Below are 15,093 nucleotides of genomic sequence, written 5' to 3' on the forward strand. Positions count from 1 at the left end.
CATTCTTCAAGAGACCACTTTAAAGGCTTCTGTTTTGTTTATTTAGCATTTCCACCTATTCAGAAAACAGGGCAGCTCCCCTTCTGGAACTTTTATCTGACTTCCTGATCTCCTTGCTTGCACATGAACACAGAGGTTTCCAACACTTTCTTTATAATTAGTGAATGGAGGCCTGGTTCACATCCCCTTTCCCCAGGCAGAAGGAAGTGCAGGCTGCGTTGCGGTACCGGCGCAGGAGTTCCCAGGGCCGCTGCGGGGGGAGGCTGCCGGCGCTGTGAAGTCTAGCCCAAACCTGAGCCCCCCTGGAGTCATGCTGGAGGTTTTTCCAAGAAGCCCAACTAAAGCACTAAATGAGCACTGACACGCAGGCTGGTGTTCCTCCTCTTCTCCATCCCCAGCTCCGTTTGGATATTGGCACTTGTGCTGTGACCGTGTGCAGTGGCGATGCCGTATGAAGAAGGGAGTCCCGGAGCTCGCTCTGGGAATGGTGGGCTCTGGGCCACCAGCCCTGTGGCTTCGGCCAAGGATGCCCTCTTCTCCAGCTTCGATCCGGGACATTTTGACAGGGTCGTACCTCTAACGTAGGTGCGTTCTGGCTCCTCCTGGTCTCTTCAGCCATCCCTGAGGCTTTGCATGTGCCATAAAACTAGAGCAGTAAACAGCGGAAAGCTCAGTGCCTACCCTGATTTAAAAAATTTGCTTTGTTTGCAGTGTTAACGCCGCTAAATTACAGTGTTGTGCTTTGTAATTTTTCTGGGGAGAGTGGGGGGTGGAATCAATTAAACAGAAAAAGAACTAATTTAATAGTGGAGGTATTTTACTTTGCGAGGTAAGCAGGCCTGTGGAGCTCCTTGTCTGCGAGATGCATTTAAGGCTTAAAGCGTGCTGCGTCCCTGAAAGCAATAAATAATTGCATGAATTACTGGAACAACTAGAATTATAACAAATCTTCCAAGAAAATCCTCCAAATTTGGGGAAAATTTAAAGCCTTTACGGCATCAGCTAGTCTCGAGGGACTAGAAGGACTTTCCGTAGGGACCAGGCTAATCCAGATTTGTGTAAGGCCATTTTGTGCCTTTCTCTGAAGGGGCCAATGCTAGCTGCTCTTGGAGACGCGGTGCCGGAGCACGGAGTGCAGGCTGGGTTTGTTCTGCCGGCCGCCCTACGCGTGTAGCAGTGTTGGTGCTTTCATGATCGACTATGAGCGCTGCTCAAGGAAAGGCTGTCCTGGCTTTGGCAGGACCGAGGAAGTCGAGAGCCGTCCCGAGGAGCTCGTACACCGTTGCTGCGTGCCGGGGCACGGCCGTTCCTCTCCGAACGTGTCGTTTCGGAGGAGGCAGTGGACTTGCTGCAGTTGGTTTGACTCTCTGCTGGTGCAGGTATGAGCGAATTTGGAGAGCTCTGGACAGCTCAGGCTAATTTTAATCTAATTCTCGGTGCTTGCTGCCTCCTAGTTTCACTTCCCAAATATCACGTTAAATTTGTCTGTCTTCTGCTAACGCTCTTCAGCGAAGAAATCCAGCAGGCTCTGCCTTGGGGAGTTAGATGGGCTCACTGCTGGGAAAGACAGCAGCTTGGGAGCTCGGCAACAGCAGCAGTAAAGCAGTTTGCTTATTAAATTGTGTCATCCCACGTGTGCTGCCTTGTTTTTGTAAATCGGTGGTGATTGCCAAGCTGTTTGTGGTTAAACAACGCAGACTCTTTATAATCCTGCTCCTCATCTTGCCTAATTAAGGGCCTGGTCACGCTGGAGCTCTGCCCGAGGGAGGGCTCCGGGGGCGGTTGTTCGTCCTGGTGCGGTGCCGGGGCTGTGTGTTCGTGATAGCACTCTTTCCTTTGAAATCAATTGAGATGTCACCATCGCTTGATCCTGGAGTTACTTAATGAACTGGCAGAACGGTCTCTGTGTTTAGATGTCTCAAAACTACTGTGCGTATTAAAACTCCCCTCGTCCTTAACGACGAAACAGCGCTGACCAGGATTTATTAGTTTGGTTTAATGAGAGGCATACAAAACTGAAATAATAAGCTCCGTTTCCTTGAAAGCAAGGAAAATTAAAATGGCATGGTTACAGTCCTGGCAGCTGGCTTGAGACAGTAAAACGATACTTTCACGTGTGGCCAGAAGGATAAGGTGGAGCTGCGTTTTTTTTCTCGTCTAAGTTACGACAGTGCAGCCCTCGTTGGAGCCAAAGATTACAGACACACTACTATTGGGAGTTATTGAATGCTTTGTGGATTGGATTTCTGAGTGTTTTCAGAGTAGGATAAAACCCTCGGTGGTTTATTAGACAAGCTCAACAACTTAAATAAGATCTACTTTATAGCACGTATCATGCGGGCTAGAATGTCTTCCCCTAAATGTTTATAATCCATGTCAGAGAAGTATTTTTGCTAAAATAAGAAATAAACAGAGACATAGGTAATTTAGATGTTTTTACTTTTTACTGGAGTCTGAACCCAAGTTGGATAAAGTGTAATTTCAGGAAGCTGCTAAGAATGTCTTCAGGCTGTACTTTATGTTTACACACACATGCCCTTCTCCAGCCCATACGTGCAGTTGGGTGTTTCCTGTCTGCAGGCTTTTACAGCCTCTAGGATTGCACGTAATGATGTGAAGGGATGGGCTGCATTTTATTAATGGAGGTGGCAGTTCTCTCCTATTCTTCATCCTACCTGACCAGGCTGAAATTTATGTAGTTGCAGAATGCATCTGCAATTGCTTCTGTTGCATAGTTTAAATAAATAAATAAAAGCAGGAAATCTCTAAAACAAAACAAAACCCTGTGTAGCAGGAACTCGGGATGTACCAAATGGTTGGCTCTTGAGCCCTGGCTCCTGAGTCCTGGCTCCATATGGGAATAGGATATAACAGTGCGGATTAGAGGGTGTCTAGGCTGCTGCCAACTGACCTGAGTTTCTTCTCCTGCGCTCTGAGTTGCTGGAAGCTGAGTAGTTATGTCAGGTGCAACATCCCGTGTTCATGTGCAGTGCGGAAATGAAACAGTTCTGCAGCATTGGACCATGCTCAGATCCCTGAAAAGTGAGATTGGATCCATCACTGTCAGGAGAGAAGTCCTCTGTGTCTCTGGGCTGGGATTTGCTCCAGGGCTGGGAGGATGCCCAGGAGATGCTCTGAGCATCCTGGTCCCTGTTCAGGAGGGGTCTGAAGGATGAGTCTTTGCTCAGTCCCCATGCAAATGCGGTGGAGAGATTAGAAGGAGGAGGCTCAGTGAGAGCAGGCAGGCAGCATGCTTGGCACTTCTAGCTGCAGTTTTGGGGCACTGGGAGAAGATTAGGGAGGAGAAAACAGTAAGAAGCAAAGGCGGGTGGAAGATGGGAGCAACGTGAGATGCCGAGAGAGATGGCAGGGAATCCAGCAGGAGTAAAGAGGGTAACTTGGAAGAGGCTCAGTTCATAAGGATAGGCAAAGATTAAGTGGTGAGATTACTTATGTAAATAGCTGTACTTTTCCATTGAATATGCAGATTGGTCTTACCTGTGTATGAACTCCAGCTCCCTTAGGCAGTTGACTTGCTAAATAAACACAGCTGTACAGCCTGGTACCACCTCAAGCTGCTGCGAGAGAGAGAGAGGCAGCACCGTGTCTGCAGAGCGGAGACAAAATTGCCTGCTTCATCCAGGCATCCTCACTTGGTTTTCTCCATCCCTGTGCTTCAGATATTCCTCCTCTGCAGCATGAATGCTGCTCCTGGGCACCTGATTGATTCTCCCTGCTCTAAAACCACGAGGTACATGATTTGTGTGCGTCTGAGTGAGTGATGTCTGCCCTCTGCGAGGGAGGTGTTCTCTCCTATACTGGCTGTTCTCGCTTACATGGTCAGTTCCAGTACAACTTCGTGCGATCCGTTGAAGTCCTGGCTCACTTCTGAACAGCTGTATTGTAGGCACGCTCTCAAGGAGATACTTTGGTGATGCTTTGGCTGTGGCCTAGTCAGTGATAGTTTGGGTATTTTGCAAGGGGGCTTTTTGGCCTGTTTTCTTATCTCTTTCTGGAAAGAATCCCTCATGAGGATAGGCAAATTATAGGCACTGGTTTTACTAGACTAATAATTATTTTGTTCTTTAGATGAATTCACATTCTGTGGAATGGTGTTGCAGAGCGTTTGGTATTGGGGTGGACTCTCTGGTCATTGCTGCAACACCTTGAAAAATAACAAACGTGCAAGTTTTAAAACTATGTGTAACTCTTAATATTGAAGAGAGATGAGTAAAAAGACAAGACTGAACAGTGGTTTTCACTCTAGATCCCTGTTATCTACTATCTTTGTCTTTTCCTGAAATTTTTACCCTTTGAATTGAAATCATAAGATTTAGACTCTGTGCAAAAGATTAGTTTTGGTTTTCTTGATTTTGGGAAAAGAGGGATTGCAGGATGGGAGACAAATGCTGTGCTGAAACAATTTTGCTGTTTTTAATTTTGAAAAATGGGAGTAGAATTTATTTTTAGCAAAAAAAAAGGTGTGTTCAGTTGTTTGTTTGAGGGTCTTCTTTTTTCTTTTCTTTTTTTTTTTTAACTGACTTACAACTAGTTTGTATGACAGATTAAAAATATTATGTGACCAGTAAGTAGCTTCTATTGGAAATTTGTTCTCCTTGTCATAAACTTTCTCAAACTGTGCAGAAAATGCATGGTAGATAATGGGGTGAAAGCATGGAACTAGGGTATGAATAAGGAGCACCTTGAGGATCACTGTGTAGTGGCACATCTAGGAAACTGTTACCACTGTAGCTTGGTAAAGGAAGCAGGGGAGGGGAGAAAGAAATCACTAGGATCTTCCACAACATATGTGTTAAGGAGAGTCCTTGCTTGTTTTGTAAAGAGTACACTTGAGCAGCGCAGCACTTCTCTGGAGAAACCAACTCGGAAAGGACATGTGTGACCATACTGCTGAAGGTGGCAGGTCTGTAGGTTGTCACCTAAAATTTTCATCTGCACCTGGGCAAATGCCAGTAGCCTTTGACACTCACCTCGCACTTGTCAGCGCAAGGCAGCGGACAGCAGGTGAGCAGGTTCCTCGTGTCTGTGTGCATCTACTCAGGGTTGCGGTTTTACGTGTAAATTTAAGTTGAGCATTTCTAGGCTTTTGACTGCTTAGCTGTGTAACCCTCATCACCTTCTGTTGAATTAGGTTTTTGTCCACAACGTGCATTGGTATTCAACTGTGGACTCCAGCAGTAAAATAACACTTTTCTTTAAGTGGTCGTATCTATAAAGATGCTGTTGTGATGTCTCTGGAAGTTGGTTGAGCTGAACAAACGGCAATAAAAACTACACTAAAATTTTGTGAATATGTGTGGAGAAGCCCCTGAATGAGCTGGTTTTGGTACTAGTGGCAGTCTGGAGGCATTAGTATGGTACCCTGCGGAGGACTGCTGTCTAGGCATGCCCTTACATAAAAATATTTAGTAATATTCAAAGACACTCCTGAAAATTACTTACAAAAATGTGTGCTGGCTTAATATAATGACATACTTTGGAAAATGATGATGTGCTGTGGAATTTTCTATCCCTTGTGTTATTGAAAAAGAAAAAGATTCCATCAACTTCTGATTTGCAAGTAAATCAGGTTCTTTGTTTGTTTTTTTTAGGTCATGGAAACAGAGAAGTCTGAAGATCCATCTTGTGCAGAAGCATCCAAAGGAAACAACCAGAGTCCAACTCTGGGAAGTGGCATATTGAAATACAGAAGTCGATCCCAAGGTAACGCAGGATTGATAAAAGATAGCAGCGGTAGAATTTTTACATTGTGTATTTCTTTTAGCTCTCTGAAAGTGAGATAGATTTTCTTTCCTTTGGACATCATATTAGTTTAATTTGGAACAAAAAGTCCAGCTGTAAAATGTTTTGCATTCAACTTCCTGAGTTGAACTATTATATTGACAGAAAGATGAAACAAAGGTTTTGAAAGCTTTTCTTTTTTTTCCCCTTTTCTTTATTTTGAATGGAGGGGTGGGATCTTTCCTTTGGTGGGATCACCAAAATACCTATTTATTGTAAATGCTCCCCACATTTTCTATTGTACTGCCTTGAGCCCAGGTCTTAATAGTAAACTGCATACAGAGCTCAATCTCGTTCTCATTTCTAAGACTCTTAGAGACTCCCTCCCTGTTGTGTTCACCTTAATTGCCATTTACTCAGATATTTTTAGTATCCTGCAGGCAGATTCCCTGAAAGCAATATGTATTTAAAATCTTGATCCGTGGTGACCGCTCGGACCTTACTGCAGGAGCAGAGCTGCTGAAGCAAATGGAGAAGGTTTAGTTGAGGGTCCCTGGCAGGTTTGGGAGCGAAGGACGTGCCAGGAGGCTGAGTCCTGCCAAAATAGCTGGTCTGGGTGTGTTTGGCAGTAGCACCCTGCATGCTTGGGGACCAAGAGTTTTAAAACCAGAGGTAATTTTGGACTCCAAAGCAGGGTGCCCCAGGAGCCCCGTCCCGTATATAGACGGGGTGGTGGAAGGGGAAGGGAAAGCGGAGCTGCCCCCTTCAGTAGCAGCTGCAATTTAGCTTGGTTTAAAGTGGTCTTAAAGCCGCATCATTAAATCCAACTTGTGTGAATTTTGTCTGTGTCTTGGGTTTTCATCTGTAAAATACGGCTTGATGGCACTTCCCTGTGTGACGGGGAAACTGCAAGGGATAAATGCATGGGAACTGCTGCGAATGGGAGTCATGTAGGTACCTTGGAGAAATGAGGTTTGGAGGAGCCCCGTTGTGAGGAACAGGGAACTCAGGACTAATTACAGGATGTCCTTCAAGACAAATAATCCTGTTTTTAATGTGAATTCTATTTCTATATTCTTCTCTTCAAGATACTTAGGATTGTTGCCAGAAGGAAAGAAAATAACATTTATTTGGCACATTTTTCCTTTCTCCATTCCAGAAAAATTTCCCTGGAAGTGACATGACACCTCTAGAAATGTATACAGCTACAGTGTCATGTCTTTTAATTTTAAATAAATGAAGTTTGAGAGCTTAGTGCAGTGGCAAGTGCCACTGGGTGAGAACAGCTGAATTTCTTTTCTATCTCAACGCTACTGGCTCAATTATCTTTTTACTTACCGCCGCAAGCGACAGTGCTGAAGATTTCAGCATCACTGAACGATCTTATAAAACCTGGGGCAGCAGGAAGAGTTTTTACTTGAGGGTGAGCCAGTCTAGCTTGTACCTGCCCGGTGGCATGCTATGTGGTATTGTAAGGTATGCTTTGAGTTAGGGTTTGCAGGAGGTGACTATTGCATGTGGGCGTGGGGGTAGCCCGGTCCTGGGATAGTTGTCAGATGTGGCGTTTCTGTGGCTTTTCCTAGGTGCCGGATCCCGGTTAGAATCCGTGGGAGAAGATGACGAGTTGACAGTGGAAAACGGTGAACCGAATTACGAAATAGCAGTGAAATATTCCCGGGGAGGGAGAAAACACTCTCTGCCTCAGCAGCTGGAATCAGCAGGAGCCAGGCAGGTGAGTAAAAAGCCCAGCTCCGAGCGACTTAGTTTCCTTCATCAGCCTGTACTTGATCCCTTAAGATCTGTGTGACTCTCTAAGGAGTGACCGTAATGAAGCGTGGCTGAATAATTACATCATGGGGCCTGAAACCAAACTTTGACACCAAAATGGGATATATTAGCTACAGATGGAGAGCTGCTTTGCTGTGAGGATGGTGAAGGGTGGCACTTCTGCTGTGGCCAGGCCCTAAGGCTGATAGAAATGAGATGCAGGTCTAGAGATGTGAGCCCAAAAAAGCCCTGCTTCTCTTCATTTTAATCATATGATGGTGTAGGCATTTTTAGCAGATAAGGATTTCACTCTATCATGAGTCTACCCTTAATCTTTTTAGTTTAAATTGTGACTGGTACATTACAGAACGCCCTTACTGTGTGAAATGTGGGAAAATTATGACAAAATTAGCTTCGATCGTAGTGAGCAAGGACTTTATCCCCTGAATGCTTATTTGAATATATCATATATTTGTTCTCCCCTCCTCCCTGAAACACGCAATTTTCTCAGCGTGGCATCCCAGTGCCCGTGCTGAGCAATCAGAGTAACTTCCCGTGCTTGCTCGTGTTTATTAGGACTACCATATTGTGAAGAAGTCTACCCGCTCCTTCAGTGCTGCCCAGGTGGAGTCCCCGTGGAGACTGACCCAGCCGTCCATTATTTCTAACATTGTCCTGATGAAAGGGCAAGGCAAGGTGAGCGTTCCTGCACGTGCCTCGGTCCTCGCGTGTACTGCGAGCTCGCGCTCGAGAGCCCGAGGCATCTCCAGCTCCCGTGACTTCCAGCACCTGACGGTTTAAGTAAAGGTGTGCCTGGCTGTGACTCTCAAAGGTAGCCAATGATAATAACAATGAATTGCGTTTTCAAAAAAGAATGCCAAAGTTATGCCTGCAAAATACAGGGCAGGCAATGTTTGTGTCACGCACTTGAGGTGGGGTGGCTTTGACTCCGATTTGCAGCATCTGGTCATTACTGAGCTATCAAGTTTTAATAACAGGCCTATAAATATGTATGTCTATGCAAAATCGGTGCTGCTACAAAGAGTACCTCTTTGCATGCACATTTATGGACAAGCATATCTCCCTGGAATCTGTGCACCTTTATAAAAAGAAACAAAACAAAAAAACCCACACAATAAATTAAATCCAAAGATAGATTCCTGATTGATTGTTTCTCTGAGAGCCCTGAAATCTCTGGGTCACAGAGTCGTCTTATCCTCCCCTAGTAATGTGCTTGCACATTTGGTAGCTGCCAGCTGGCTGAATGCTGAGGGAGTAGAACTGGATTTCCGTAATCTAATCCATACGGGTATGGGAACTCTTGCTTATATATGCTAAAAACGTGTCTTTTTTTTTTTTTTTTTTTTTTTTTTTTTGGAAATACTGTTTTAAAATCATCAGATGAATATATTCTGGACTAAAATGCCTTATTTTGACTTTGAAACTTGAGAATAAAATGAAATTTTTGCTGTGCATTCACCAAAGAGTTAGAAATAGAGGCTGCTCTGAGGGATTGGTGCACAGATTGGTTCCTTGATTTGGGAACTTCAAGTCTTTCATGACATTGTCGAGCAAACATTTCTTATTTTTTTCACTTATTTATTTTTTGAACCTGTTTTTCGTATGAGAACTGCTGTATTTCTCCCCCTGTGGTAAGCCACCCCCACCTGCCTTTCTGCAGTTGACTCTAAGGCACTATGGAGTAGTTGGCAGCATGCAAACTGTAGTGACTGTGAACCACCTCCAAGAGCTGCCATTTTGGGTACTTTTCACCCCATTCTGGGCAATCGCTTCTCTTAGGATAAGCACCATCTAAAATCCCTATAGTAGTGTTTATTGTCTTCATGCAGACCTGGGACTTCAAGAGTGTTTCCATGGAGTCTCTATGTTCAGATGGCTTGGAGCCAAGAGCATGACCTTGTTTTTTCCTCCTTAGACAGAGCTATATGGGGTGCTTTTCCACCAGAGGGTTGCAGCACCTCTCTAGGAAGGCACGCCAATGCAGGAAGCGTTGTGCCTTCCAGCAGTGTTTCTCCTAGGCCACCTCCTGGAGCCGTGGGGAGAACCGCTGCAGGTGTGCATCGCAGCAGCCGTGGCCCCGGGCTCGCTGTAGTTTGCTCTGCGGTTGATTATTGTGCAGTAAACCCTTGTTTGAGTTATTTTGGGTACGAGGTGGAGATACAATCCCTCCAACCTGGAAATCAGTGATATCTTATCAAATAACTAAAGGCTCATAACAATTGATAATAAACAATTGTCTATCTTGTATTCAGAGTAAAACAAAAGAGGCCGCGTGTTGCACCGGGTTGTAAACACCGTGTTAGTATCTGCTGTGCCAGCTCCCCTCAGCTAGACAGCACTGCCTGAGGCTCTGATAATAATCATTGCTTCAGATCATTGAAGCACAACAGCGTCTCACTTCCCTTGTCCACCTGGTTGGTGACTTCTCTTTTTAGTATGTAAAATATGCATACAGGGATAACAAGAAGAGAAATACAGGGGAATGGATCAAGGAAGTGATTTGGCTGGGAAGTAACTCGGCAGAAGGTGGTGAGGTTGGATCTGCTGGCCTCCTTCATTCCCTGATCAGCTTCGTGAGATGGTCCGGGGCAGTGCAGGGGCAAGAGCTAACAGATGGAGCCCTGGGGAATACGTTGCTCTAGATTTATTTAAATACGACATGGTACATGTCTCCAGAATAATTAAAAATGTGTGTGTGCATGACAGCTCCCCCCCCACACACCAGCCCTTACAGCTACATTCCTGACATTGTAGCGCTGACCTTATGTCGTGTTCTTAAGCTTTTCTTTTTCCTGAGGAAATGCAGGATCTGTGACAGCAGAGAAAACTGCAGTTAATCCTGGATATAGATCTCAGGGGCGGGAATCCACTATCTGTCAACTTAAAGGCAATGTGTTACAGTTATTAAAAGTGGAATAGGACAACACAAAGCCATTGATTTGTGTTTCCCCAAAACAATTTGAGATACCACATTTTTGCCTTGGCAGTGTTCACTGCTAGTTTTGGGGCTGTTTATGTTAGGGTGAAAGTAAATTAGGAGATGCAAGCAGTGAATAAGATTGCAGTGTGATTCATCAGAAGCTACTACATGTTCATCTTTCCTTTGCCTTGTACATTATCAGGCAGTCTGTCTCAGATGGGTGATAATAGAATAAGGTGCCAGCTGTGCATCTCTTCCTCCTTTTTCTGTAGGGTCTTGGATTCAGCATTGTGGGAGGTCAGGATTCTGCTCGCGGACGCATGGGGATTTTTGTGAAGACTATATTCCCAAATGGAGCAGCTGCTGCTGATGGAAGACTTAAAGAAGGTATAGCAGAGAGAAGTCAACTGCATATAAAGGATCATAGTAGGATATTGTTTCAGTCTAGCAGAAGAAAATCAACTACTGCTTTAGTTAGGCACTTGGCCATCTCCAGGAGACTGTGGAGGATATAACACACCCTGCTTGTCTGTGCTGGGAAGGTTGATCATAGCAGTCAACTTAATTATGTTGCATTCTGAGAAGGGAAAAGTGCAGCATGAAACTACTACTCCTTTTTTTTTTTTTTTTTTCCCTTCTCCTTCAGTGGCCCTTATTTGACCAAACCATAAGTTCCACTTCTTCAGTTGGGATGGGACACGAGTGAGACAGTGAAATGCATCTATCCAGCCAACATCTGGCCTAAAGGTGCTCAGCCAAGAAGGGGTGATACAGAAGGGTGTGCTGGGGAGAGTCTCTTCTGGACCTTTGTGATCTCTGAACCTCTTTGCAGTCTGTCTCAGAGTCTTTTGGTGTACTTCAGATGTGAAAAAACAAGTAAAGGTCATAACCAGACGAAAAAAAAAAAAAACCAAAAAGGAAGGATAAGATTGCCATAAGATTACAGAGCTGTTTAAAGAAGCAGGTATAGCCTGATTAAAAAAAAAAAAAAAAAAAAAAAAAAAAGGTCTTCTGCTTTCTGATCTTGATCCCTGAGCTGGATGTGGACTGTTTGTGTGCATTAGGACACTGATCTGAGTGCTATGCCAGGCAGACTCTTCTTGCATGCTTAGAAGTACAAAGTAGTTGTGAAAGTAGAACAGTGGTTTACAGTTTGTCTGCAGGACCTATGTTACTTCTCTCCTTCTCATATCTTCATTTCTCTCTTCATATCTCGTCACATTTGTTGCATTTGAGGCTGGTTTTGGTGCCAACTCTCAAACTTCCTGCTACAGAGAAATGGGAGTCCCTGGAGCATAGGTTGTGCACTGACCGTGGGAAGGCAATAAGTAGCAGCTGTCCCATAAACCCACCAAACTTTATTTTATTTTATTTTATTTTTTTACTGAGACTAAGGAAGGAGAGGAGGGAAAGACTTGGCTGATGACATTGCTCCATCTAATTGTACACAGATGTAAGTGTACATAAAATTGCAGAAAGCAGCTCTGGATCCTACTCATTTCACCCTCCTTTTAATGACAAGAAGGTAGATCAACACAGCTGGGTGTAAGTGGTAAGACCCGGAGCCTGGAAGCTTGTAATAAGCAGGCAGACATGCAGTGGTGCTTGTTCATTGGGGTGAGGAAGGCTATTGGAGTGTGTGGGCCACTTGCACGTGCTTAGTAAGTGGAGCACGCTTGCTTTTTGTATGTGGATGCAAGGCCAGTTTTTTGAACAGGCTTTGGTGTGATATGCTTTAGTGCTTCACTTAAATTCTCATTTCTCTTACTGATGCTCACCAAAGAAAGGGAGTTTTGTGGTCCCCTTGGACTTCATGTTATGAGCATCTGTATTTCAGGCTGCAGTTAAAATCTGTTGTGTTTTCAGTTTGTTTGTTATTATAAGAACATTAAAGATCTCTGCTTGAAGAACAGGCTTTACTCTGCTAACTCATCACTCTATTAACTTGTAAAGGCATTAGGACAAGTAAAAATATACTGAGACTAGTAAAAGACTTTTTACTGAGTAGTAAATTGGAATCCACATGGTAGCAGGTTGCTTTATTTATGAGAAGTTCTGCTACATCTTTGTACTTTGTGTATTGCTGACTTCATTTTTGTATCTGATTTCCAGGAGATGAAATACTAGAAGTTAATGGAGAATCTTTACAAGGGCTGACCCACCAGGAGGCCATTCAGAGGTTTAAGGTAACAACTGTAGATGTAATAAGAGAGACATCCATGCTTCTCTTCATTCAGTGCCGTTTAGCACCTTCAGCTTTATTCTTTTGCTGCTACAATTTATTGTGTGTGAGTTTACTGGCAAACGTTGGCATCTCACATCGCCTTATTTGGTGATTTCTCTGATGTCTCTCTAGCAACTCAAGAAAGGCGTGGTGACCCTAACCGTGCGCACGAGGCTGCGCAGCCCCAGTCTCACGCCCTGTGTGACTCCCACCTTGCTGAGCCGTTCCAGCTCGCCCAGCTCCAGTGCTAGCGGAGGCACTCCTGTCCCTGGCTCCGATGACACGGATGGGTCCTCCTCCAGCCGCAAAGGTCCGGGCCCGAAGGATAGGATCGTCATGGATGTGACACTCAATAAAGGTGAAGGTTCACCGAAATGCCTTTGGAGAATGCAACCCTGTTTATCGGGGGAGTTTCTGGGAATATGCTAGTGGTTCTAGTACGAAGGCATCTACCTGAGTTATTTTGGTCTTGGAGAGCCCTCTGTAAACAACAGGATGGTGGGGAAAAACATCTTCTAATGCAGAGCCCTTTGAAGAGGTCCGCCTTTCGTGTTTTGCTGTTCCCAGAGTCAGGAGGAGGCTCTTCCTCGCAGCAGTGTCTGTGCTGCTGAAAGGGGCAGGCTGCATGGTGCCAGCCTAAACACGAATCAGCCTCTCTACAGCCCATCATGTCCTTCTGGTAAAGGGCCGTCCTGAAGGTGGCTAACCCACGCAGTGCATTCAGGATTACCCGGATGAGCTATCTGAACTGCTTCGTGAAGGCTTTTCTCATTAACGATAATAGTACAGGGTAAACTTGGAGCATATACTGTATGTAGTGGGATGACTATCTTAAAGGCTTGAGTGATGGCTTTAAAGGTTGGACTAAAAATTTGGAGAAAGAAGGTCAGAAATGCAGTAATTCCTATTTCAGGTACCCTGTTCCATGAAGCAAAGCAGAGGTGAAAATGAAGAGAGGAAATAATGAAACTATAGATGACTTCTTACCTTTCCTCGTGCCTCTTTGCTGAAGGATGCCATGCAGATATTTAACAAAATAGAGTCTTATGGTTGGCAGTGTCTTCTCACATGTTCTGAAATACTTTTGAAAGTGACATCTTTATTTTATTGTACTCCATTCCTTTATGTCTCGGACCTGATCAGACCTTCTGTGACATTTTCAGTCCCAGGTGACTTCCTAGGTACTCTGAAAATTTGCTAGGGGTAGAGTTAGTCCTCTCAACGATGGACTTCAGAAAACAGTCAAGATCAGATATTTTCAATCCTGATTGCCACTGTGGGTCTTGACTTCCTGAATGCCTGCACCTAAGGCCAGCCCCAAAACAATAAGTGACTCTTGGTCTCAGATGTGATGTGGGAACACAAACACTTGTGTGTCCGGTGTGATTACAATCTGCAGGGACTCAACAGTACTTTTATTTGTACCTTTTGTTTTTCGCAGAGCCAGGGGTTGGGCTAGGCATTGGTGCCTGTTGTCTCACGCTGGAAAATAGTTCTCCAGGGATATACATTCACAGCCTGGCCCCAGGATCAGCGGCTAAAATGGATGGCAGATTAAGGTTAGTTAAAGCAAAAACATGCTGGAGTAGTTTTACAATAAAATGAGTTGAGACCTTGTTTTCACCAATCAGTTGATGTAGCAGGGAGGGGATTTATATTTAAGTGTTCACCAAAAAGAAAATGTTTAAATAAAGACATTTCAAAGTGGTATTTAATATCCAAGAGACATTATTCTGTGTCATGGAAGCAGCATGATCATTAAGATTTGGGAGGTTTTGTTGTTTTGTGGGTTTTTTTTTTTATTCTGTGTATAGAACGCTGAGCCTAATAGCATCCTTCAAGAAGGAGGAACAGCCAGAAATGCAGCTTCATTGATTTTTATCAGAGCTTAAGCCAGAGACTCCAAATTGGCAGGATATTTGCAGAGCTCTGTTAAAAGCGCAGTCACCTGAAACTCTTAAAAAGAGATGGAGGGAGTTTCTTGCAGCATGTTGTGCCCGTGGCTGTAGCAGAGCTTTTCTGCCCTTATTGTCCGATAGAAGCATGGCAGGTCGACTTGCCTGTCCTGTGCGCTCCACTGGGAAACTGGAATGACTGTAAGGAACTGTAAGAGAAAGAGAAATTGTTCCTGGGATTCCGTTGTGCTTTACACTGCATTAAGTGACAGAAGGTTGTTTTCTGTTCTTTTTTTGGAATCCTCATTTTTAAAAACCCTTAGGGGAAACTCCCCAAGGCCTCCCATTTTTCTGCATCCCTGCATAAATGCTCGGGAGCACTTGGAGCGGCACGGGGGTTGGGGGTAGCGCTCAGGGCAAAGAAGCCTCATGACCCACCTGGAGCTTGCACCATGAACGCTGGTGTGGAGAGGCTTTGCAGCAGCCTTGCTTTCATGCACTCTCTGGCAGGGAGGGAGAGCTTT

At 44.6% G+C, this 15,093-nt stretch overlaps 1 protein-coding gene across 6 annotated transcripts in view; it reads left to right on the plus strand.

Annotated features, from left to right (window-relative positions):
• The window catches only part of PDZD2 (PDZ domain containing 2), a 142,615-nt gene that overhangs the window by 98,205 nt on the left and 29,317 nt on the right, over positions 1–15,093 (plus strand). For all 6 annotated transcript variants that reach the window (XM_062599491.1, XM_062599492.1, XM_062599493.1 and 3 more), the window contains 7 exons: positions 5,613–5,724; positions 7,326–7,474; positions 8,086–8,205; positions 10,723–10,837; positions 12,563–12,636; positions 12,807–13,032; positions 14,116–14,233. In XM_062599491.1, the coding sequence (XP_062455475.1) occupies positions 5,613–5,724; positions 7,326–7,474; positions 8,086–8,205; positions 10,723–10,837; positions 12,563–12,636; positions 12,807–13,032; positions 14,116–14,233 (914 nt within the window). The remainder of the gene's footprint in view (positions 1–5,612; positions 5,725–7,325; positions 7,475–8,085; positions 8,206–10,722; positions 10,838–12,562; positions 12,637–12,806; positions 13,033–14,115; positions 14,234–15,093) is intronic.

This window comes from Rhea pennata, chromosome Z, assembly GCF_028389875.1.
Source record: "Rhea pennata isolate bPtePen1 chromosome Z, bPtePen1.pri, whole genome shotgun sequence".
In the NCBI taxonomy this organism is placed as follows: domain Eukaryota; kingdom Metazoa; phylum Chordata; class Aves; order Rheiformes; family Rheidae; genus Rhea; species Rhea pennata.